Source organism: Elephas maximus, chromosome 1, assembly GCF_024166365.1.
Source record: "Elephas maximus indicus isolate mEleMax1 chromosome 1, mEleMax1 primary haplotype, whole genome shotgun sequence".
Classification (NCBI taxonomy): domain Eukaryota; kingdom Metazoa; phylum Chordata; class Mammalia; order Proboscidea; family Elephantidae; genus Elephas; species Elephas maximus.
This window is the reverse complement of record NC_064819.1, coordinates 106,574,622-106,599,928: the sequence shown is the minus strand read 5'-3', so window position 1 is coordinate 106,599,928 and position 25,307 is coordinate 106,574,622. Positions and strand designations below refer to the sequence as shown.

Here is a 25,307-nt window from a genome sequence, read left to right as displayed (position 1 = left end):
GGGATCAGGCCCTGGGAGCCCCGAAGGAGCCCACAGCCTCCTTCCAGGATTCCAAGCTCACCCAGGTTTGCAAGTAGTGGGAGGGTCCCTGTCTTAGCCCCTTCATGTCCACTCTTATCCTGGCTTGGACTTCACTCTGTGTAGGGCAGTGAGTTGGGAGCTGGAGACTGCTGAGCCTGAAGTGGCCAACAGGGCACCATCCATTTCAGGGGACATTATTGGGTGGTGGAGGGAACTGGGCTACCCTTGCCCTTCAGCTGCTCCTGGGAAGACAACGACTTGGCAGGGTTGTGGGGCCCCCACAAATTTCTAGGTGGCTCCCAAGCTAGAAAGATAGGCCAGCTGATGGGTGGGGCTTCCATAGACTAAATTGGCAATGAGAACCACCACACCCACAGGGTACAAAGTAAAGACTGGTAGAAGGCAGGGGCTGGAGGGGTTGAGTCTGAAGAAGATGTAAGAGTGGGGGAAATAAAAATTACATTCCCCCCAGGATCCGGAGGGGTGTTCTTGGGGAGGACCCTTGCTTCCTCCTCCTCAAGGCCTCCTCCCCAGAATGTCAACAAGGTAAACTTGCAGCAAGTGAGGTAGCTGTGGTCTTCCAGCCCCCCGGAGAGGTGAGATCTGCTTAAAGGGGCTGTTTCAGCTCTGCCTGGTGCTGTCAACTCTCAAGCACCACCCTCCGCAGCTTCTCCCACCTCTTGAGTGGACCTTCCCTGATTCCCAGCCACAAGCCGAATGTGTCTCCTTAAAGAATAAAACCATCTCTCTGTCTTTGGGAGGAACTGTTTCTGGGGGGAATTGGGGTCTGCCGACCTGGCTTCTGGGCCAGGCTTTGGCTCCAACCATGCCGTGACCCAAGACAGGCCACTTCTCCCTCACCTCAGTCACCTCATCTACACAGTGAGCAGGCTGGACTAAACGAGAGTTTTCACATTATTTATTTATTTATTTTAGCTGCGGAATTATATTTATCATACAGTCTCTTATGCGCAACCCCAATACAGAAACTAGATCGAAATAGAGTCCCCCTGTGTGAAAACAGATAGCGGTGATGGTGGCATAACATGACGAACATAATTAATGTCACTGAATGGTACATGTAAAAATTATTGAAATGGCAAATGTCTTCTTATATATATACTTACCACAATAAAAAATATAATAATAAAATTTTTAATGGAGTCACCCTGGTCGAAGGGGAGTGGAGAACTCAGGCCCCCGCACTCCCCTAGAGCCTGAGGCACAGCGAGAACATGAAGTGAAAACCAGTGCCCTGGGCCAGTGTCACCCTGAGGGATGATTTGAAGTAGTTCCTGGAAAAAGTGTGCTTTAACTTGAGTAGATACATTTTTATGTTGATATATGAAAGGTAAAACACTTGCTGAACCTGCAATTTCGTAGGTATGTTAGTCATGTAATTTTCTTTAAAAATAAATTTTAGGTAAAAAACTAGTTGATCCAAAATATTAACATGATGAATATAATAAATGTCACTGAACTGTACGTGTAAAGATTGTTGAAATGGAAAATGTTCTGTTACATCTATACTTATCACAATAAAAAATATTAATAATCCAGGTGGTACACAGACAGGCCCCAAATCCTGGAGGTGGTACATGAATGAGGTGGGGAAATGTTTTCTAATTATATACAGATATTCTCCCAAGTCTGACCTTCGGAATTTCCCAAGAGTCAGTGGGCAGGAGAGGAGTAAAAAGCCACCTCCTTTTTTTTCCAGCTGCCCCTGGCATTTACCTCCATCTTCTCACCATGTCTGTGTTCAGGTCCTGACTGACTTCCCCATCCGGAGTGGTCCAAGTGATGGGCAGGACAAGTGTGAGCCAAACACACCCTCTCATCCCCCCAGTGAGGCTCTCTCCAACCTGGTGTCTCACTCTCCTTCCCCTTTTTTTCTCCCTTCCACCCCTGGATTTTTATTTTACCCCCTGCACCTCCCCACACCCAGCTGAGATGAAGACTCAAAGCCCAGAAGAAAGAGCTTTTTTGAAAAAATGGACCCCACAGCCCCAGTCCCCGTGTCTCTCTCCAGGTTCCTGCGGCAAACAGGCAGCTGTAATTCAGGGGCACAGCTGATATTAGCTGCCTTGAATGGGTAGATCTCTGAGTGCCTGAAAAGTGCAAAGAATGGGGGTGCCCGCCAACAGTCTGCTCCACTTCTGTCACACGTCACTGCAGGAAGAGGGGTTTAGGTTAGACCAGGGATAGGCAGGTCACTTGTCAGGAGCAATGAGTCCCAGATATGTGCGGAGCTGTCTGAGTTATCTAGTGCTGCTATAACAGAAATACCACTAGTGGGTGGCTTTAACAAACAGAAATTTATTCTCTCACAGTTTAGGAGGCTAAAAGTCTGAATTCAGGGTGCCAGCTCTAGGGGGAGGCTTTCTCTCTCTGTCCACTCTGGGGAAGGGCCATTCTCCTTGGTGACATTCATGTGGTGTGGCATCTCTCTTCCCCCATCTCTGCTTGCTTCTCTGTGCCTAATCTGCTTTTTATATCTCAAATATGGTTGGCTTAAAATACACCCTGATATGGCCTCTTAACATAACAAAGAAAACCCATTCCCAAATGAGATATAACCACACATATTTTGGGGGGACACAGTTCAATCCATAACAGGAACCATGCTGCACCACATGCCACTGAGGAGCCAGCAGGGAAATAGGAAGGGCTGGTGCAGTCACTTCCAAATAAATAAGCGTTTCCTCTGGATAAATGGGGAGCCCTTCCTTTGCCCCCTTTCTAGCCAACACCAGACTTGAGCAGAACCCCCCGAGGGTCTGAACACATGTGCACGCGCACAGCACGGCCAGTCACCCAATCGTGATTTGGATCTGTACTGTCTCCCAAACATTCCGTCCTTGTCTCCACAGTAGGATTATAAACTTCTTGAAGGAATTGTTTTCTGTATTACTGGGGCCCTAGAAGGTGATCCCTAAAAATGTCTCAAAGTTCATAAAATTCTAAACCTAAGGGATACCCCCAAATGACACCTAAGAAAGCTCCTCCCCACATCACACAGCCCCCCACAGGCATACACATACACCACACAAAAGGCACCCCCAACTTCCCCACTCTCTTCATCTTCTTTTCCATGTGGAACCCCCCAACTCCTCTTTCATGACCAAAGTCAAGGGTCACCTCTGTGATGCTGCCTCTGAGTCAGACCCCCTCACAGTCCCCTCGGCTCCACCAGGAATCTGGCCACAACTTCTATGAGCATATTTTATTATAACAATGTTTGTCCATGTGTCTCTCCATCAGCCTGTGAGTTCCTTAAGGATAAGGACTGTCTCCTTCACTTTTGTACATCCAGCATCCAGCACTGGTACATAGTAGGTGCTCAATAAATGCTTGCTGAAGGGAAGAATGGATTGACACGACCACACAAGTAGGCTCCTGGCTCCTGGGGGCAGGATGTTTGTGCGATTGCCGGACAGGGAACGAGGCTGTAGGGGATCTAGGGGATCCCATCAGAGTCCTGGAAAAGCCCAGCTCTGCCCCCAAGCTTTCACATCTAGAAGTGCTTGGAACTGGAGAAGCCAGGTAGGGAAAGCTGGGTGAGGTGCCAGGAGGAGCAAAGGAGGGGAAACTACCACCAGCTGAGTCACCCAGAGGGTCCAGGAAACATCCTTCACTGTCCCCTGCTCTGGGCTCCCACCCCTACCCCTCTGCTGCCACCACCCTGCACCCCATAGAGGCAAGCTGAGCTTCTGAGCAAAATTCTGCCTAGTATTAAAACAACAATGACACCAGGCACCACCACACTGCCCCCCTCCCACCTCCCAATACAGCAGCAGCCAGGCCTTGGCTCAGCCAGCTGCCTTGTCTGACCCGCTGCCAGCCCCCTCCTCATCCTGCTCGCCGTTCTGGAGCCGGCGCACTATGCCGGTAAGGTCCAGGCTACGCGTCAGTGTGTCCAGGAGCATCTGGTCCTTCTGGACGCCCTCCATGAACTCCTCCAGGGAAAGCTCCCCTGGAGTAGAGAGAAAGGGGGTCATATGGGAGAGGTGTTCATAGTCTGCAGCCCGGGGTCCACAGCTGGATTCCTGCAAGGGGCCAGGACAGAGCCAACGACGGGGAAAGAGGCCTGTGAATGGAGCAGGCAGAGGGAGCCAGGACCCAAAGTCTGGTCCAAACAAACAAGAAAAAACCAAATTCAGTGCCGTCGAGTCAATTCCGACTCAGAGCTATGCTATAGGCAGAGTAGAACTGCCCCATAGGGTTTCCAAGGAGCAGCTGGTGGATTCGAACTACCAACCTTTCGGTTACCAGCCTAGCTCCACTGCAACACCAGGGCTCCAAAGTCTGGTCCAACCAAAGAACCCATTGCAGTCGAGTCAATTCTGACTCATAGTGACGCTATAGGACAGAGTAGAACTGCCCCATAAGGTTTCCAAGGAGTGACTAGTGGATTTGAACTGCTAACCTTTTGGTTGGCAGCCAAGCTCTTAATCTCTGCACCACCAGGGCTCCAAGTCTGGTCAAGGGAATCCCTAAAAGCCAACTCTGTAGGGCAGAGGCTGATGGAGACATAATAAGCAGAGGGTCCTCTGTGTGGCTGCCTTCCTTCCTGCCCTGGTGACCTCCCACCTCTGACAACCCCCACCCTTGGCAACCCTCCCTCTGGTGACTCCACATCCTTGGTTACCCCCACTCCAGGCCCCTCACCATCCCCATTGACGTCGATCTTGGAAAACACTAAATCTGTGAACTCTTCCGCACTCATGGTCGAGTCGCTGCAAGGGTTAATGGCTCGAATGGCCTAGAAGAGAAGAAAAAGCAGAAGTGAAGGGATCCATCCTAATTCTGCCTCAGGGGTGGGGGGAGTGGGGGCAGGGAAAGCCTGCCTGGCTTCCAACAGTAGGGAGGAGAAGAGGCAAGGTGCCCGGGGCCTTAGAGCTGGGACGTAGGGTTGAGCTTCTACAGTTGCTTGGTATAAATAAGGAAACAGGCCTAGAGAGGGGAAAGGACGCAGCCCGGGTACCGCAGTTAGTGAGGGCCAGACCTGCCAACGGGACCCCCAATCCTGTCTCTTTCTGAGGCTGCAGTTCCACCTGTTAAAGACCCAACCCCCAGTTCTTAGCTCTGGGTCCTACCTGGAGCAGCTGCCCCCAAGCCTGGCCCGACCCTCTGCAGCTGCAGTTACCTGAATGATCGTGAGCAGCTCGTCGCGGTCTATACATCCATTGCCATCGACGTCGTACAGCTTGAAGTACCAGCGCAGCTTCTGTTCCACCTTTCCCTTCAAGACCAGGCTCAGCGCTGCCACATACTCCATGAAGTCGATGTAGCCATCCTGGGCGAGGGGCGTGGCCTCTGTGAGTCCCGCCCTGGGCCCCCCCACCACGACCCGAGCCCCGCCCCTGCCTGGCCCTGGGCTCCGCCCACCTCAACTTCCCCCTGTTTTTCCAACTTTTCTGAGCATCTACTACGCGTCTCATGCTATGATAGACTGTAAGGATTCAGAACGCCATAAGATATAACCCTCTCCTGATGGGAGCCCCGTGTTGGGGAGCACAGGCTTGAATCCTGGCCTCCCTTCCTCAAAGCTGTGGGATCTGAGGCAGAAGACTTAATATGTGTCTGGCCTTGGATTTCCTCATCTATAATAGGCACTGGGTTTTTTTGGGTTTAATAGTTACAATAGCACCTACCTCATGGGCTTGTTGTAGGAGTAAATGAGTTCGTGTGTGTAAAGTACTCAGAACACTGCCTGGAACATACTATGCTCTCAATAAATGTTTGGTAGGCTCCCAAATAAATGTTATTACTACTACTAGCATTATTGTAAAGGAATCACTATGTTTTTATGATATATAGTCAGCAATAACACTCTTGCACATGACATAGTGGAATCAGAATAGGGAGCTTCTGGGGGAGATGATGACCAGCAGAGCCTTGGAGGAGTTGGCCATGAGGGAGGGTGGTACAGTATATTCATGCATTGGGGCCACAGTCCTCCAGAGGTTCATTGGGCCATCACTCTGCCCAGCCCTAGCAGCTCTGCTCAAGGGATCAGGGAAGCAGGAAATGCAGGACCTGACTCTATCAGAGCAGAGCTGGGGGAGGGGAGCCTGTGTCCTACAGAGAGGCTCAGAGCTGTAGGGAAAGTAGCACTTGGACTTGGATTCCAGCCCCTGTTCCTCTGCTTACTCACAGCCGTAACTGTGGAACTGGGAAGTGACCAAGAGGCAGATTTGGGGTCGGTATAAGGAATTCTTTAATGGGCAGAGTGCCCTACAGTGAAATGGCCAGACTGGTGCAATAATGAGCTCCCTGTCACTGAAAGCAGGCAAGTAGAGGCTGGAGCACTGCTTATTAGGAATATGGCAGAGGTTGAGAGGGACAGTCTCTGAGACCTCTTGGTTCAGTGCCAGTCTTCAACTGAGCAAGGCTGTAACCACTCTGAGCCCCACAATAGGAATCGTAGTGAACATCTGCATGGTGCTTTCCCAAGTTCAAGGGCTTTTACACACACACCTTAGCTCATTCAGCCCTTGCCCAACCCACCTCCTGGGGTTGTTGTCAGATTGGGCCACTATGCAACACTGCTTGGATAAGTAAGAAACCTGCTAAGGAAATTCTGGACAAGGTATGAGGATACTTTTGTCTTTCATTTTTTATCTGTCTATATTGTCAGGAAGTTTTACAATGAGCTGTATTACTTTTTTAACTTGAAAAACGGATGGCTAAAAGGGCATTGCCCTTTTTTGGAAAAGGCTTTTGTGCCAGAAAGACTTGAGCCACCTCTCGTAAGAGATGTGACCTTGGACAAGTCACATGATGTTATTGAGCTTCTGTTTTCTCAGCTCTAAGATTGAAATGACAATACGTACTTTCAGGACTGTGGTGCGGATTAGCTTCAATAAAAATAAGAACAAAACTAACATTTTTTTGAGTGCTTCCGAGGCTGAGTGCTTTACTCTTTTAATTTCGCAGCAACTCCTGGAGGTGGATATTTCCCTCCCCATTTTCAGATGAAAAGGCTGAAATTGAGAGAGGTTAGGTCACACAGAAGGAGCCTTGGTGGTGCAGTGGCTAAGTGCTCGGCTGCTAACCTAAAAGCTGGTGGTTTGAGCCCACCGGCAGGGAATGAATGAAAAAGCCTTGCCTAGAAACTGGGTCTCCTAAGTCCTACACCAGCACACAAATGCACAAATGGAAGATTTACATTGATTTGTGTGCACCTGTGTGCACCTGGCAGCCAGGCACAGCCAACCTCAGGCACAATTTTGAAGTAAGCAAAGCATATGCTTTTCCCTCAGGTCACACTCCCCACTCACGCAGCTATACCCCCAACCCTGCCCAGCCGGTGCAGTAGGCTAGGATATGAGTGTCTTCTAGCTCAGGTGTTGGCGAACATTTCCCGTAAAGGGCCACATAGTAAGTATTACAGGCTCTGTGGGCCATATGCTCTCTTACTGCTACTCAACTCTGCCATTGCCGTGTGAAACAGCCACAGACCATACGTAAAGTAACGGGTGTCCTACGTTCTAATAAAACTTCGTTTATACTTAGGGAACACTGAACTTCCATTAAGTGTAATGGAAAAATTTGGAGAAGGATAGTGGTGACGGTTGTACAGCATGATGATTTTAACATGTAAAAAATGTTGAAATGGCAAATGTTTTCTTTTATAGACATACCCAACACAGTTAAACAAAACAAAAACTTCGTTTATAAGCTCAGGCCCACTGGCTGTAGTTTGTCCATCCCTGTTCTAACTCCTCTGCATTAAAACTTGCGGTCCTGTATTCCACTTCCCAGCCAGCTGGCCGCGCTGCCCTGTGCTAAGGACAGTGAGTCAAGGTGATGCTGCCCAAAGTGTGATTGTGTACTGTGGGAGTGTATGAGGTACTTTAGGTGTTCCAGGGCATTCTTTATTTTAATAATAACATATTTAAATTAATGTGTATTACAAAATGTATAACTAGCCCATAAAACTTGCTATTTCTCTTATACTCATTCATTCATACAACAAATATTATGGAATGTCTACCATGTTCCAGGCACTGTTTTAGGTACTGGGGACAGAGACAGACAGGAATCCCTGCTCTAATGCAGCTCCCATTCCAGCAGGGGGAGACAGACAATAAACATAATGGCTAAATGTTATTTAGTATAGTATGTTAGCAGTTGTAGTCCATAGGGCTTTCATTCATTTATTTCATTCAGTGTTTTAGTTTGTTACACATAGGTCACCATGAGTTAGAGATGACTCAGTGGCAACTAACAACAACATAAGACCAAAACCAGTAGCTGTTGAATTGACTCCAATTCACTGCAACCCCATGTGTGTCAGAGTAGAACTGTGCTCCAAGGGTTTTCAGTGGCTGATTTTTTGGAAGGAGATCACCAGGTCTTTCTTCTTCCAAGAAACCTCTAGGTGGACTTGAACCTCTCACCTTTCAGTTAGCAGCCCAGGGCATTAACCATTTGTACCATCCAGGGGTGAGAGCCAGTCCTGTTTTAAATAGGGTGATCAGGGCAGGTGTTTGTGAGAAGGAAACACGTGAGCAGAGACTTACAAGGAGGGGGAAGGTGTGAGCCAAGCAGAGTTCTGGGGGAAGAGGGTCCCAGGCAGCACAAAGGCTCTAGATGGAGGAGGGTATGGAGGCCATATTGGGTAGAAGCAGGAGGTTGATTCACTTTCAATTGAAGAAAAGGATCAGGTTTGGGACAATATAGGTGGTACTTAGGTGTGAAAAAAATTGAAGAGATGCATATGAATTACTCAGGTTAGGCAAATGCAAAGTTTATGGGTTGCCCCTCCCTAGCATCTGTGTGATTTTAGGGGGCTTGCTGGAGACGTGTCTTGACCCAAAGAATGGGTTTCCTTGACAGCGAGAGGATAAGATATTTCCAAGTGTATTTGGAGGCAAGGTGGCAGAGCTCAACCATCAACTCCTCCCCGTCCTGTTAAGGAGTGTTGCATTTCTGGAGCATTTTGTGGGTTCAGCGTGATGACTCTATCCTTCCTGGTCTCCATATTACGGACTCCAATACTCTGCTCCCCAGTGCCTCCTTCAGGAAAGCCCTCAAGCACGAGGATGATGCCCTTGAGCCTGGGACTCAAAGCCCATAATCTGCTTTGGCCCCTTGACCTCAAATATTAGTGAGCTTTAAATAGCTCCTGAACTTACTGGACAGGTCGAGAGTGGAAGACTCCCCAAGACCATTGTCCTGAGATACTCGTTAAATCTTGAACTGAAACAAGCCCCTGAACTCACCTTTTAGCTAAATAACAGATTGGCCCACAAAAATAAGAATATCACCCGTGAATACTGTATTCCTTTAAAAAATCATCTACATGAGACCAAACAGTCAACAAGTACTTTAAAACAAAGATGAGAAGATTTGGGGGCAGGGAAACTAGATTAATGGAAACAGAGCAACCAGAATAGAAATAATGAGAATGTTCACAGATCGTGAAGGAGGTAACCAATGTCACTGAACAATTTGTGTAGAAGTCCTTGAATGGGAAATTAAACTGGTGTGTAAACCTTCACCAGAATCACAATAAAATCTCATTTGCCACTACTGCTGATAAATGAATGGCCTCTAAGCCTAGCTTTCCCTCTTAGCCCTGTGGTGTTTGGAGGGTCTGGGCAGTGAGGGGAGCCTCTCCCAGCTGCGGTGGGCACGAGGTGGTACTTCATCCCTTCCTCACCCTTCCAACTGGAGGCCACAGTGGGGGCCCACGGGGCGGGGGGGGACAGGGTTTGTCGGTTTTTCCTCCACTACTATTTCTTAACTAAATTGCTCCAAACAAATGGAAAATTTGCTATTAAAAATCAACAAACACTGAATTGTACATGTAGAAATTGTTGAATTGGTGTATGTTCACAAATTAACTAATTCAACTCACAAAAAGAAAAGGTTCTACTCTGACACACATGAGAAAAAGAAGAAAACGAACAAACATCTTGGCCAATACTTCCAACACCCATGACAGGTCCCAGTGTAAGCTGAGGCTGAGAGGGGAGCAATGGGCTCAGGGTCACCTAGCTGATAAAAGCCAGAGGCCCAAACTCACAATCCCCAATTGCCCTTTCTGCATCACTTCTTGCTTACCAGCAGTCATCGCCTAATAAGTCCAGTGACAGATGCAATTAGACCACTGCGTGGACCTTCATACTTACTTGAGAGAAAAGATGAAACTGAGTCACTGGGTATTATGGAGTTGGAGTAGCCTGGATTCCCCAGTGACCAGACAACCCTGCCTGTCCCCAGTTCCTGAGTCCACATTACAACCTGGGTGACCCAGGTAACATGGGCCTGCTCACCCCAAGCTAGTGGGGGCTGAAAATTCATCACCCTGCTTTCACTCCCCTCTACCCCTCCACCGCCACCTTTAGCATCCTGTGAGCATAAAACACTCTGGACAAAAGTACCTCATACAGGGGGTTTGGGGACCATGGTTTCATGGGACATCTAGGTCAACTGGCATAACAAAATGTATTAAGAAAACGTTCTGCGTCCCACTTTGGTGAGAGGTGTCTGGGGTCTTAAATGCTAGCAAGCAGCCATCTAAGGTTAATCAGTTGGTCTCGCCCACCTGGAGCAAAGGAGAATGAAGAACACCAAAGATACAACGTAAATATGAGGCCAAGAGACAGAAAGGGCCACATAAACCAGAGACTACCTCAGCCTGAGACCAGAAGAACTAGATGGTGCCCGGCTACCACTGATCACTGCCCTGACAGGGAACACAACAGGGAACCCCTGACGGAGCAGGAGAACAGTGGGATGCAGATCTCAAATTCTCATAAAAAGTCCAGGCTTCATGGTCTGACTGAGACTAGAGGGACCCTGGAGGTCATGGTCCCTGGACCCTTTGTAAGCCCAAGACTGGAACCATTTCCAAAGCCAACTCTCCAGACAGGGATTGGACTGGACTATAAAATAGATAATGATACTGGTGAGGATTGAGTTTCTTGGCTCAAGTAGACACATGAGACTATGAGGGCGACTCCTGTCTGGAGTCGAGATGAGAAGGAAGAGGGAGACAGGAGCTGGCTGAATGGACATGGGGAATACAGGGAGGAGAGGAGGAATGTGCTATTTCGTTACAGGGAGAGCAGCTAGGAGTACATAGCAAGGTGTGTATAACTTTTTGTATAAGAGACCAACTTGATTTATAAACTTTCACTTAAAGTACAATAAATTAATTAAATTTTTAAAAAGTACCTCATAGAGTGCGAAGCACATAGTAGGTTCTCAATGACTCTTTTGTAAGTATCCATTTGTTTTGGAGTAAACCGAGATGTACGTGTAGATGAGGCAGAGGAAGCCATTACACTCAGCCTCTGACAACACTGATTTGTGGATCTCTCTGTCTTCCCTTGGAATCCCTGGGTGGTGTGAACAGTTAACTCATTCAGCTGCTAACGGAAAGGCCAGAGGTTCAAGTCTACCCAAATGTGCCTCAGAAGAAAGGCCTGGCAACCTACTTCTGAAAAAGCAACAATGAAAACTCTATGGAGCACAGTTCTGCTCTGAAACACATGGGATCATCGTGAGTCAGAGCCTACTTAACGGCAACTTCTTTTTTTCTTCTGTTTTCCCCTAGAAAGTAGGGGCAGGGACAAGGCCTGGTTCATTTCTGAATCCCCAGAGCCTGATACACAGTGGGGGGTCAACAAACATTGTTGTTGTGTGCTGTTGAGTCGATTTTGACTCACAGGGACCCCATGTGACAAAGTAGAACTGCCCCATAGGGTCTCCTAGGCTATAATATTTACAGGAGCAGATTAACAGGTCTTTTCTCCCACGGAGTGGCTGGTGGGTTAGGACTCCTGACCTTTTGGTTAGCAGCTGAGTGCTTAACCAGGGCTCCTTCAACAAACATGAGATAAAATTGAATCATGCCTAATGTCGAAATTCGACCTTCCAAATAAACAAATACAGTAACTGTATAAATGATGTCTCTTCTTCAGTGGGCACTTCCGTTCTCTACCTGCCTCTCTGGAGGCCACCCCCTCCAACTTCCCCCAGGCTCTGCTCACCTTGTTAAAGTCAAAAGTCTCAAACATCTGTTCCACATACTGGCTGGACGACGGGCTCAGGTTCTTGAGGCCAAAGAACTGGCGGAACTCATAGAGGGTAAGCTGGCCCGAGGGGCACTCGGTCATGAACTTTTTGTACCACTGGTGGCACTCGGTGCTGCTCAGCTCCTCCACCGTCTTCCCCTCCATCACGTTGCCCATTGCCCAGGTCCTTAAGAGGCTGACGCCCAAGATATACAGGTCCTTCTCCTGGCTGCTCCCTGCAAAATGGCGTCTTGGCCTTCAAAGACTCAGATCTGAGCAAAGAAGGGCCTAAGGAATCAGACTGTGCAGAGAAATGTCTGAAGAAGGTGAGCAGAGAGGGGAAGGCAATGGAGGGCTGTGCAACCCCACACCCAAATCCAGGGGATGCAGGAGAACTGGTGTTAAAAAGTCCCCACTAAATCTTTGACAGCCAATGGGACTGCACCTTAGGGGAGAGGAGTGAAAATAGAACAAAGCTTAAAAGAAGAGAGGCCTGGGATTAGGGCCTTTAGCTGGCAGGTGAGAGGATTTTCTTACCCAGTTTGCAATCTCCTAATCTCTTCTTAAAGAGTCCTCATGGCGCAGAGGTTAAGAGCTTGGCTACTAACCAAAAGGTTGGTGGTTTGAACCCACCAGCTGCTCTGCAGGGGAATGATGTGGCAGTCAGCTTCTGTAAAGACTGTTGCTGTTGTTTTCGTAGTAAGATGCTGTCAAGTCAGTTCCGACTCACAGCAACCCTATGTACACTGCCCAGTCCTGTGCCATCCTCACAATCATTGTTGTGTTTGAGCCCATTGTTGGAACCACTGTGTCAATCCATTTTGTGGAGGGTCTTCTTCTTTTTCGCTAACCCTCTAATTTACCAAGCATGATGTCCTTCTCCAGAGACTGGTCCCTCCTGATTTCATGTCCAAAGTACATGAGACAAAGTCTCACCACCCTTGGTTCTAAAGAACATTCTGGCTGTATTTCTTCCAAGATAAACTTATTCATTCTTCTGGCAGTCTGTGGTATATTCAATATTCTTTGCCAACACCATAATTCAAATGCATCAGTTCTTCAGTCTTCCTTACTTATTGTCCAGGTTTCACATGCATATGAGGCGATTGAAAACACCACGGCTTGGGTCAGGTGCACCTTAGTCCTCAGAGCAACACCTTTGCTTTTCAACACTTTAAAGAGGTCTTTTGCAGCAGATTTACCCAATGCAATATGTCATTTGATTTCTCGACTGCTGCTTTCATGGCGTTGATTGTGGATCCAAGTAAAATGAAATCCTTGACAACTTCAATTTCTCCATTTATCATGATGTTGCTTATGGTCCAGTTGTGAGGATTTTCTTTGTGTTGAGGTATAATCCATGCTGAAGGCAAGTGGTCTTTGATCTTCATCAAAGTAAGTGCTTCAAGTTCCCTTTACTTCCAGCAAGCAAGATTGTATCATCTGCACATAGCAGGTTGTTAATGAGGCTTCCTTCAATCCTGATGCTGCTTTCTTCATCATATAGTTCAGCATCTCTGATTATTTGCTCAGCACAGATTGAATAAGTATGGTGAAAGGGTACCTTGATGCACACCATTCTTGATTTTAAACCACTCAGTATCCCCTTGTTCTTGCCTCTTGGTCTATGTACGTGTGCCACATAAACACAAGAAAGTGTTCTGGAATTCCCATTCTTCACAATGTTATCCATAATTTGTCATGATCCACACAGTTGAATTCCTTTGAGTAGTCAATAAAACACAGGTAAACATCTTTCTGGTAGCCTCTGCTTTGCAGCCAAGATCCATCTGACATCAGCAACGTCACTTTCCACGTTCTCTTCTGAATTCAGCTTGAATTTCTGACAGTTCCATGTTGATGTATTGCTGCAACTGTTTTTGAGTTATCGTCAGCAAAATTTTATTTGCGTGTGATATTAATGATATTGTTAGGTAATTTCTGCATTCTGTTGGATTACCTTTCTTTGGAATGAACACAAATATGGATCTCTTCCAGTCGAATGGCCAGGTAGCTGTCTTCCAAATTTTTTGGCATAGACGAGAGAGCACTTCCAGCATTGCATTCGTTTGTTGAAACGTCTCAACCGGTATTCCGTCAATTCCCGGAGCCTTGTTTTTCGTCAGTGCCTTCAGTGCAGCTTGGACTTCTTCCTTTAGTGCCATCGTTCTTGATCATATGCTACCTCCTGAAATGGTTGAACATAGACCAAATTTTTTTGATACAGTGACTCTGTGCTCCTTACATCTTCTTTTGATGCTTCCTGTGTCGTTCAGTATTTTGCCCATAGAATCCTCCCATACTGCAACTCAAGGCCTGAGTTTTTTCTTCGGTTCTTTCAGCTTGAGAAATGCGAAGTGTGTTCTTCCCTTTTGGTTTTCTAACTCCAGGTCTTTGAGCATTTCATTATAATACTTTACTTTGTCTTCTCAAGCCATCCTTTGAAATCTGCTTAGCTCTTTTACTTCATCATTTCTTCCATTCACATTAGCTACTCTACGTTCAGGAATAAGTTTCAGAGTCTCTTCTGACATCCATCTTGGTCTTTTCTTTCTTTCCTGTCTTGTTAATGACCTTTTTGCATTCTTCATGTATAATGTCCTTGATATCATCTGGTCTTCAGTCATTAGTGTTCAATGCATTAAATCTATTCTTGAGATGGTTTCTAAATTCAGGTGGGATATACTCAAGGTCATACTTGGGCTCTCATGGACTTGTTTTAATTTTCTTCAGCTTCAACTTGAACTTACATATGAGCAATGATGGTCTGTTCCATAGTCGGCCTCTGGCCTTATTCTGACTGACGATATTGAACTTCTCCATTGTTTCTTGCCACAGATGTAGCTGATTTGATTCCTGTGTATGCCATTTAGTGAGGTCCACATGTATAGTCACTGTTTATGTTGCTGAAAAAAGGGTATTTTCGAGATGGTCTTCCAAAATTCTATCATGCAATCCCCAAAATTGTTTCTATCACCAAGGCCGTATTTTCCAGCTACTGATTCTTCTTCATTGTTTCCAGCTTTTGCATTCTAATCACCAGTAATTATCAGTGTGTCTTGATTACGTGTTTGATCAGTTTCAGACTGCAGAAGTTGGTAAAAATCTTCCATTTCTTCATCTTTGGCATTAGTGATTGGTGCATGAATTTGAATAGTAGTTGTATCAACTGGTCTTCCTTGTAAGCCTATGAGTATTATCCTGTCACTGACAGTGTTGTACTTTAGAATAAATCTTGAAATGCAATGCCATTCCTCTTCAATTTGTCATTCCCAGCCAAGTGGACCATATGGTTGTCCGATTCAAAATGGCCAATGCCAGTCCATTTCGGCTCACTAGGTGCCTAGGATATCAATCTTCAAGCTTTCCATTTCATTTTTTACAACTTCCGGTTTTCCTGGATTCATACTTCGTACATTCCATGTTCCAATGAATAATGGATATTTGCAGCTGTTTTTTCTCATTTTGGGTTGTGACACATCAGCAAATGAAGGTCCCCAAAAGCTTGACTCCATCCACATCATTAAGGTCGACTCTACTTTGAGGAGGCAGCTCTCTTCCCCAGTCATGTTTTGAGTGCCTTCCAACCTGAGGGGCTCATCTTCTAGCACTGTATCAGACAATGTTCCACTGCTATTCATTAGGTTTTCACTGGCCAATTTTTTTAGAAGTAGATGGCCAGGTCCTTCTTCCAAGTCTGTCTTAGTCTGGAAGCTCCACTGAAACCTGTCCACCATGGGTGACCCTGCTGGTATTTGAATACTGGTGGCATAGCTTGCAGCATCACACAGCAACACTCAAGCCACCACAGTACAACAAACTGACAGATGAGAGGTGGTCATAAAGATCGTAGCCTTGGAAACCCCACAGGGCAGTTCTATCTTGTCCTACATGGTTGCTGAGTTGGAATTGACTCAACAGTAATGGTTTTACAGGTAATCCCTCCTGCCAGGACAGAATGAATAGCTGGCCAGCAGCTGCTCTGATCCTGTGGCCTTCGCTCCCCTCTTTTCCTGCTTGTTTCCGGGTTTGAGCAGGTTCACGAGGTTTTGGTTCCTTCCCTCAGACATGGATTTGAGGTTCATACGAGATAGAGTCGGTTCCTCTTTCAGAGCTGGGCCAGTTGTGAACTCTTGGCAGGCCTGCTGTATTCGGTTATCGAGGTTGCACACTGAACTTGGCCATCACAACTGAGGAAGTTCCAATCACACCACAGATATGCTAACATATGAGAGCACGTGGGCTTCCAAGACAAGTCCTGAGTAACCGAAGAGAACCCCCTTCTACATAAACCCACACGTGTACATGTACTCATGGACCCTATCCTTACCATGCTGATGTTCCTTGAGGTTGTATCTCTCCCATCTTGACAGTCTTGAATTCAACCCCCCTCACCTCACTCTGAACCTGACACCATTGCCTCCTAGGTGAATGGGAAGGGCAGGCGTTGAACATATGCCCTGGTTCCCTGCGTTGTGAGTATATGAGTGAAAGTGTGGGTGCAGCTGTTACCTGCTGGTCCCAGAAATCTCCCAGGCCAAGCCGAGGGGCCTGTCCATACAGCAATGGCTTTCTCTGATCCCTAGTGGGATATCTACTCTCCGGCCATAGGCTTTAAAAAAGTTTCATTTATAGAAAGTCCATTCAGGTGCATTTAAACTGAGAAATCCCAGAGCCAGCACTCGCCCCATTCTGCCCCTTCCTCTGGTTTCCCTCCCTCCTATGTGTGGGGTCCAGCCGGTCATGTAACTAACTCAGCCAGAAGGAACGCCAGCCACATTCCTGCTGTCCGCAGCAGGGCCCGGATGCTTGTTCAAGTTGTGCACTAACACACTAACATAAAATTGTCTTTATACTAAAGGAGTGGGTTCCCTTTTCCAATTCATAGAAAGGCACCATAGGGGCTAGCTGAGGTCCAGACTCCAGTGAGCCATAGAGACCCTGAGAGCCCGGAGGTGGCAAAGGCAGATGTCAGGAGACTTAAGGAATTTTTTTATCGTTATGCAAACTCATCTGGAACTCCCAGGACAGGGATCTTCTTTGCTGCTATTGCTAACTGCTGTGTGACCAGCCCTTCTCTGAGCCTCCATGATCTTTAAAGTCTTGTCCAGCGCTGACACTGGCGGTGACGTCAAGCAAGGCTGCTGTAAAGCAGAGGGAATGTAGGACTAAGGTACAGGGAAGGGAGAGGGAGCTGGGCAGGAAGGAAGGCTAAGCCTCTCTATCCCGTAAAGCTTTAAGCACATACCCAGTCTCAGGAAACATGACCTGCTCTCAGGGGCCTGCCAGGAGTACCGGATCAGGGTGGACCAGCGCTCCTCCTTCTGTGACTGCCCATACCATGGCATTTCCATGGCACTCCTCGGGCTGGGCAGTGCTTGCGGAGCCGGGAGACCTCTGGTCACTCATACCCAAGTGTTCTGATGTACGTACTGATACGTACTTAACCTTCAAACACTCGGCCATGACACTTCCTCTTCCTTTCACCTAAGGGCCAACCCAAAAACTCTATGGCTGGACAATCCTGCACTTCTAGGGACCCCCAGACAAGAGTGGAAGAGAAAGGAGGGGCCAGGAAGAGGTGAGGCCTGAAGCCAGAACCTGCCTCTGCCTCCTCCCAGCTCTGTGAGGCAGGGTGAGTTGCTTAACCTCTCTGAGCCTCCATTTCTGCAGCTCAGAAACAGGGCTAGTGGAGATCTCTTTGAAGGGTCTTTCTATTGGTGCCCAAGGCTATTGTGAAGAATCCAGAGAATGTATAGGAAGGCAGTGTGCACACAATCAAACACTGGATATGCAAGAACTGCTTGTGGTCTTTGTCAGCTGCTATGTTTTTTTCTTTGCATAAATGAAAAAACACCCTTGAAGTAGGCAAAGGCATGAATCGTGCGGTTGCAGTTTAGAAGAGCAGATTTTAACTCCGAGTCCCTGGCTAAGTGGAGATATGTGGTTTCTAGAGAGATCTCTAGAGATCCAACAGACTCAGCTAATAGTAGCCAAAATGGAGCCAGTAGTGGTTCAGAGGTAGAATTCTCACCTTCCACACAGGAGGCCCGGGTTCCATTCCCTGCCAATGCGTCTCTTGTGCCACTACCACCCACCTGTCAGTGGAGGCTTATAGTGTTGCTGTGATGCTGAACAGGTTTCAGTGGAGCTTCCAGACTAGGATGGACTAGGAAGAAAGGCCTGGCCATCCACTTCCAAAAGTTAGCCAGTGAAAACCCTATGGATTACAGCATGATCTACAACATATCATGGGGATGGCATAGTGCCCAGCAGCATGCCTGGAGTTGGGGTCGACATGACAGAGGCTATCAATAACAACATTGCCAAGTACTCGTCTAAGCTTTACAGTTTTAAGTTGTTTAGCTCTCATAACAACCTATGACTAAGTATTTGTCCAAACAACAACAAAAAAAACCAAACCCATTGCTGTCCAGTTGACTCCAACTACCCTCAATTTACAGATAAGAAACCTGAGTCACAGAGAGATTAAGTAGCTTGCCTAGGGCCACATAGCTAGTCAGGGGTGAAGTCAGGTTTCAAAGCCAGGTAGTCCAGCTTCGGACAAGGGCTTTGTAACAAGGCAAACATGCATTTCAATGAAAAAAAAAAAAAATGTTCTGTCACACTGTAAGCTCACTGTGGAGATCAGTTCCATTTACTAAATATTTCTGCTCTTCCCCTTTTGGATACATGTGGGACTGTATGCCCTGCCCCCTTCAAAGTTAGTGGTGGCCCTGTGACTTGTGTCAGTGCTGGGTGGGAGTGTCAAGAGCTGAGAGACCATTAAAATCTATGGCTGTCATGTGCGTTAGAGCAGAATTGCATTCCACAGGGTCTTCAAAGACTGTAATCTTACAAAAGTAGATTGCCAGGTCTTTCTTCCACAGTACCACTAGGGGGACTCACACAGCTAAACCTTTCGGTTAGTAGCCAAGTGTAAACTGTTGGCACGGCCCAGGGACCTTACATCGCAGACAATGTCTGCTGCCCTGGTGTAAACTCTGGTTGGGAAGGTGCCTTATACAGCCCTCTTTCCCCTGCTGTGGTGGACAGGAAAGCACTTGTCAAGAAGAAGCCTCCATCGGTCAGGCTCTCTCGGGGACATAACGATCAGAGCTGCCCTGTGATGTGAGCAAGAAATAAACGGGTAGCACTTTAAGCCACCAAAACTTGGGGATGGTTTGTTACTGAAGCTAATCTAGCCCATTCTGACCGATCCAAATCTGTGCAGTTTAAATACTGCACAAAATCATATCAGTCTTTCTAAGTGGTGCCAGACTTGCTGAGCTTCTCTCAGGAACCCCCAGCTGGGTACCTGGATCCCTTCACCATCATCCTGCCTCCACCCCCTCCCCACCCCAGACTGCAAGGCTTCAAGGAGAGGATTCTTTTACTCCAGGCTGCAAAGCATTTTTTCTTCAGAAAGGGAAGAGCTAAGGAAGATTTTTATACATATACACACATGTATATATAATATATAAATAAAACCACTTTGTTGTTGTGTGCTTTTGAGCCAATTCTAACTCATACAGACACTGTATGACAGAGTAGAACTGCCCCATAGGGTTTCCTAGGCTGTGATCTTTACAGGAGCAAATCACCTTTCTCCTTTCTCTTTTTCCCTCTGAGCCACTGGTGGGTTTGAACCACCAATCTTTTGGTTAGCAGCCAGGTGATTATGTACTATAAATAATAGATTTATATTAATATACATTTTATGATATAAATGTACACAAATATACAATGGTATATCATTATATAAATCAATGTGTACAAATACAGAATACATATGTAGACTATACATCGGCTATCAGAGTACATACATACATATCCCAGAATGTGCTAGTTTATGCTGCAACAAAAAACCACCCTAAAATCTCAGTGACTTAATGCAACACAAGTTTATTTCTTGCTCACATTACTGGCTTGGTGACCTTGAACAAGTAACTTCACCTCTCTGGGCTTAAGTTTTCTCATCCTTAAAATGGGAGTAAGGGTTCCCTCTCATAGGGTTGTTAAGAGGATCGAATGAGTTAATGTACGGAAAGCATTTGGAACACCGGACACAGAGCAAGTGCCCACAAGTGTTAGCTATCACTTTATTATTTTATATCTGTTACAACAGCATGGCGGGCATACTGGTGACTATAATCTCGTGCCCTTACATTCCATCTTGAGCACAGAAGTATCCTGAAGCTGGAACCAATCATGTCTATGTCCCTTGAGCCCCATTCACCACAGGCCGACTGTTAGAAGAACTGTGTGGGGAGAAAGACACCCACCTGCCTCACACAGGACACCTACCAACCACGATCAGGCCCTGGAAAAGGAAGGGGCCTTCATTAAAACTTTACTAGATCCAACCCTATTCGCAGCTTCCTTCCCCCTTGCCTACCTCTACTACAAAAGTTGGAGAAAAACTAGAATACTTGTTTTCCTAGCCTCCTTGAAGTTAGGAGTGGTCATAAAACATGGTTCTGGCCCCCCAAAATTAAGTGAAAGTCTGCCAATGGACTTTTGCTTCCATAATAAAAAGTGATAAAAGATACAGTTGATATTGCCCTTTCCCTACTTTTGGCCTTGAATGTGGATGCGATGCCTGGAATGCAGCAGCCGTCTTGTGACTATGAGGTGACAAGCTGTGGGTAAGGCCAAGAAAACCAGAGATGTCGGTTATATCCTTGTTGAGCTGCTGAGCCCATGACGACACTCACTACCTCTCCCCCAGATTTCTGGTTCTGTTAGGAAGATAACTGTCTTTTTATTTAAACAAGAAACAAAATGGAGTCCCCAGAGGTAGTATGAGGATGGAGGCACTAGGAAGATGGTGGCTTTTATGCAATTTTGTGGGATGAATGCCAGGCTATTGATCCCAGGAGGGTTCCCTGAGAACTAAGCAAAAGAGAGGACCAGGGGACTGGAGGTCGGCATGGGGAGATGGCTGATCTCTGCCAAGGGAATACAGTTACAACTTCCTGGCTCTTAGGAACAGCCCAGCGTCTGCATCCATGGGCTATGCCCACTGCCTGGGCTAAGCCCAGAGTGTTGGTGGTCTGTGCCCCTAGATGCTACTCAGCCCAGTTGACCCCCCTCAGAGGACACCCCCCTTTCAGGAGTTTGGGATGTACATGAGCAACCAGAAACAGAGCCCTGGTCACGTAAAGAGGGATCCCTCCTCTTTGCCCAAGATGCTCCAGATGGAATGAGACGAAAAACTCCCTCAGAACAGAGCCAAACCCAAGCGTCCATTAGCCTGTGAACAAATAAACAAAATGTGGTACATACATACAATGGAGTGTCACTCAGCCATAAGGACAAAGTCCTGACACATGCTACAACATGGATGAACCTCGAAGACATTATGCTGAGTGAAATAAGCCAGACAAAAGGACAAATACTGTATGACCCCACTTACATGAAATATCTAGAATAGGCAAGTGTATAGAATATCATGAAATATGAAGAATAGGCAAGTGTATAGAGTCCAAAATTTATTAGTGGCTACCAGGGGCAGGGGTCATTGCTCAGGGAGGCACTGAGTTTCTTTCAAGGGAGATGAAAACATTTGAAAATGGATAATGGTAATGGTTACACGAAATGATGAATATAATTAATGTCCTTGACTTGTACATGTAAAAAATGGAAAATATTTTGTTACACACATTTTTACCACAATTAAAAAAAGGAATAAACCAGGGGCTGAGACTGGGAGTGATGCTCCCCTGGCCATGCTTTTACATGAGCGTCATCTGCCAATACCATGACACAGGGCATAGATCTGGCCTTTCCGCCCAGCAGCAGTTGTCTTCCTTTCCACCCTAAAAGCCACTGGTTGGTCTCTTTTCTTTCCAGTTCTGCAACTGTTTTTGCCCATTATCATGAGCAGCGGATCCAAAAGCCTCAGAGCTAAAGATGCTTCTTAGAAGACTGGACAGAGAGAAAGGCCAGGATGGTGCTGACTGCTAGCACTGTTATCCGTGTTACGTATTGTGTGCATGAGACCTGTGACTGGAAGGAAACCACTAGTGTGTAAGCAGGCACATCTCTGGGTCGTGGGATCCCCAGTGATTTTTTTCATCTTTGCATTTTAAAAATTATTTGTATTTTTTAAAATGTCTTATAATAATGAACACATATTGCTCACATAATCAAAGAGGATAGTTGTTTTGGAAAAAAAAAAAAAAAAAGGATAGTTTTACCTCATTTCTGCCTAAGGTGATCCATTTAGAGTGATTGGGTAGAACCGGGAGGTCTCGGCTTTGATCAAGTTCTCCAGAACATGGATGGGGTGGAGGGTGGGGCAAGCCGGGGGGAGGGTCCTCAGGTGGACTTGTGTGGGACACAGGCTGGAGTCCAAGTCCTTGCAAAGTCTGCTCAGGCCCAGGATTTGGAAATAAGGGGATTGAGGACGAGGCAACGGCAGCTCATCTTTCCATCTCCACCCAATTAAATCCTCCTCACCCTTCTCGTGAAGCTCAAATGCCACCTCCTCTGTGAAGCCTCACCGAGTTTCCACAGAATTCGTCTTTCCTGCATCAACGCACTGGCATTTTGCTTATGTGTTAGATTAGTTTTCTATGCTGTGTAAAATTACCACAAACTTACCAGCTTCAAACTACTCACATAGGGATCTGGAGAGGGGAGAATGGGGAGCAACTGCTTAAGGGGTACAAGGTTTACTTTTGGGGTGATGATAACATCTTAGAACAAGATAGAGAGCAGTGGTGTAACACTCTGAATGTCCTAAATGCCACTAATTTGCTTACTTTGAAATGGTTAATTCTATGTTATGTGAAATTTTACCTCAATTAAAAAAAAAAAAAATGACAGCACCAAAACGGGCGGTCGGTTTCTTTGGCTCAGTGACAGCATTACTGTTCTTCACTACTGAACTATCTCCTCAAAGGACAATCTGACGTTGTTGCATTCAAATAAACTCACAAGAATTCAAAACAAAAAAAAAATCTGAAAGAAAACAGAAAAATAGTAATTTTCACAAAAAGATTGTCAACCATTTTGTGAGAATTATCAAATGAATATTCTTAATAAAGTATAAAACATTTCATATACACATTTATTATCCAATAGTTTCTGTGGGCCAGGAGTTCAGGCATGGTTTAACTGGATCCTCTATTCAGGGTCTCATTAAGCTGCAGTCAAGGTGTCCTCTTGGCTGCATTTTCACCTGGAGGCTTGATCAACTGGGGAAGATTCCACTTCTGACTCATTCAGGTTGTTGGCAGAATTCCTATCTTGTGGCCTATGACTAAGGGCTCGAGGTTTTTGCTAGATATTGTCTGGAGGCTACCCTCAGGGCCTAGAGGATGCCTGTAGTTCCTTGTCTCTTTAGCTTCCTCAACATGGTTGCTACCTACATCAAGCCAGCAAGGAGAATCTTTCTGCTAAGATGGAGTCTTAGATAATGTCACCTAATCAAGGGAGTCAGCCCACTACCTTTGCCATATTCTCTCGGTTAGAATCAAGTCCCGGTTTCCTCTAGAGACTCTACCAGCCTGAGACCAGAAGAACTAGATGGTGCCCAGCTACCACCAATGACTGCCCTGATAAGGAACACAACAGAGAGTGCGGGACAGAGCAGGAAAAAATGTAAAACAAAATTCAAAATTCACATAAAAAGACTAGACTTAATGGTCTGACAGAGACTGGAGGAAACCCCGAAACTATGGGCCCCAGATGCTCTGTTAACCCAGTTCTGAAACCATTCCTAAGGCCCACTCTTCACACAAAAATTAGACAGGACTATAAAACAAAAAATTATACACATAAGGGATGTGCTTCTTAGTTCAATCAGATACACAAGACCAAATGGGCAGCTCCTGCCCAAAAGCAGGATGTGAAGGCAGGAAGGGACAGCAACTGGTTGAATGGACACAGGGAACTCGGGTGGACAGGCAGAGCATGATGTCGTATTGCAGGGATTGTGACCAATGTCATAAACAATATGTGTGTAAATTTTTTAATGAGAAATTAACTTGAGCTATAAACTTTCACCTAAAGTACACACACACACAGAAGTCCCAGGTTCCTCTCACACCCAAAGAGGAGGGCATTACACAGTGGTGTGAACTTCAGGAAGCATAAATCATTGGGGGTTCCCTTAACATTCACACTCCTTCAAGAACATAGACATAACATCATTTCTTTATAGAATTATAAGTAGCCGTTTATTGCCAGCCTGCCCTCAGGACTCCAGCAAGCTCCCGGACTGTAAAGGTCATATTCTTATTCATCTCTTGCTGCCCCTTAGCACCTAATATCATATGTTCCATATAACCATGTGCTGGTTATTCTGTTTGCCCCCTCCTCATTCATTCTCCACCTTTCTCTGTCCAGCTCTAAGACCAAGAAGGCTGAAGCCCCTGGACCAGATCATTGGGGTTCCCTTACGCTGTGGCTTCAGGGGTCATCCACTGAGATGCCCCGAAGGAGATTGGATGGCAGAAAGAGAGAAAGGTTGGGGTATTTATTCACCTAACTCCCTCCCTAGAATGGGAATTCCAGAACACTTAATTGTGCTCATGAGGAACCTGTACATAGATCAAGAGGAAATTGTTCGGACAGAACAAGGGGATACTGAGTGGTTTAAAGTCAGGACAAGTGTGCATCAGGGTTGTGTCCTTTCACCACACCTATTCAATCTGTATGCTGAGCAAATAATTGGAGAAGCAGGACTGTATGAAGATGAACAGGGCATCGGAATTGGAGGAAGACTCATTAACAGCCTGCATTGTACAGATGACACAACCCTGCTTGCTGAAAGTGAGGAGGACTTGAAGCACTTACTAATGAAGATCAAAGACTACAGCCTTCAGAATGGCTTATACCTCAACATAGAGATAACAAAAATCCTCACAACTGGACCAATAAACAACATCATGATAAACAGAGAAAAGATTGAAGTTGTCAAGGGCTTCATTTTACTTGGATCCACAATCCACACCCATGGAAGTGGCAGTAAAGAAATCAAAAGAAGCATGGCATTGGGCAAATCTGCTGTAAAGGACCCCTTTAAAGTGTTGAAAAGTAAAGATGTCACCTGGAAGACTAAGGTGCGCCTGACCCAAGCCATGACATTTTCAATCACCTCATATGTATGCGAAAGCTGGACGATGAATAAGGAAGACCAAAGAATTCACGCCTTTGAATTGTGGTGTTGGCGAAGAACATTGAATATACCATGACTGTCAAAAAAACGAACAAATCTGTCTTAGAAGAAGTACAATTAGA

At 46.2% G+C, this 25,307-nt stretch overlaps 1 protein-coding gene across 1 annotated transcript; it reads right to left on the bottom strand.

Moving 5' to 3' along the window:
* Positions 1-3,833: 3,833 nt before the first annotated feature.
* Positions 3,834-12,233, bottom strand: GUCA1A (guanylate cyclase activator 1A). Its single transcript, XM_049875287.1, has 4 exons — positions 12,033-12,233; positions 5,171-5,320; positions 4,693-4,786; positions 3,834-3,997 (listed from the first exon to the last, which is right to left on the bottom strand). The coding sequence occupies exons 1-4, from the start codon at positions 12,231-12,233 to the stop codon at positions 3,834-3,836; spliced, it is 609 nt and encodes a 202-aa protein (XP_049731244.1).
* Positions 12,234-25,307: the final 13,074 nt, after the last annotated feature.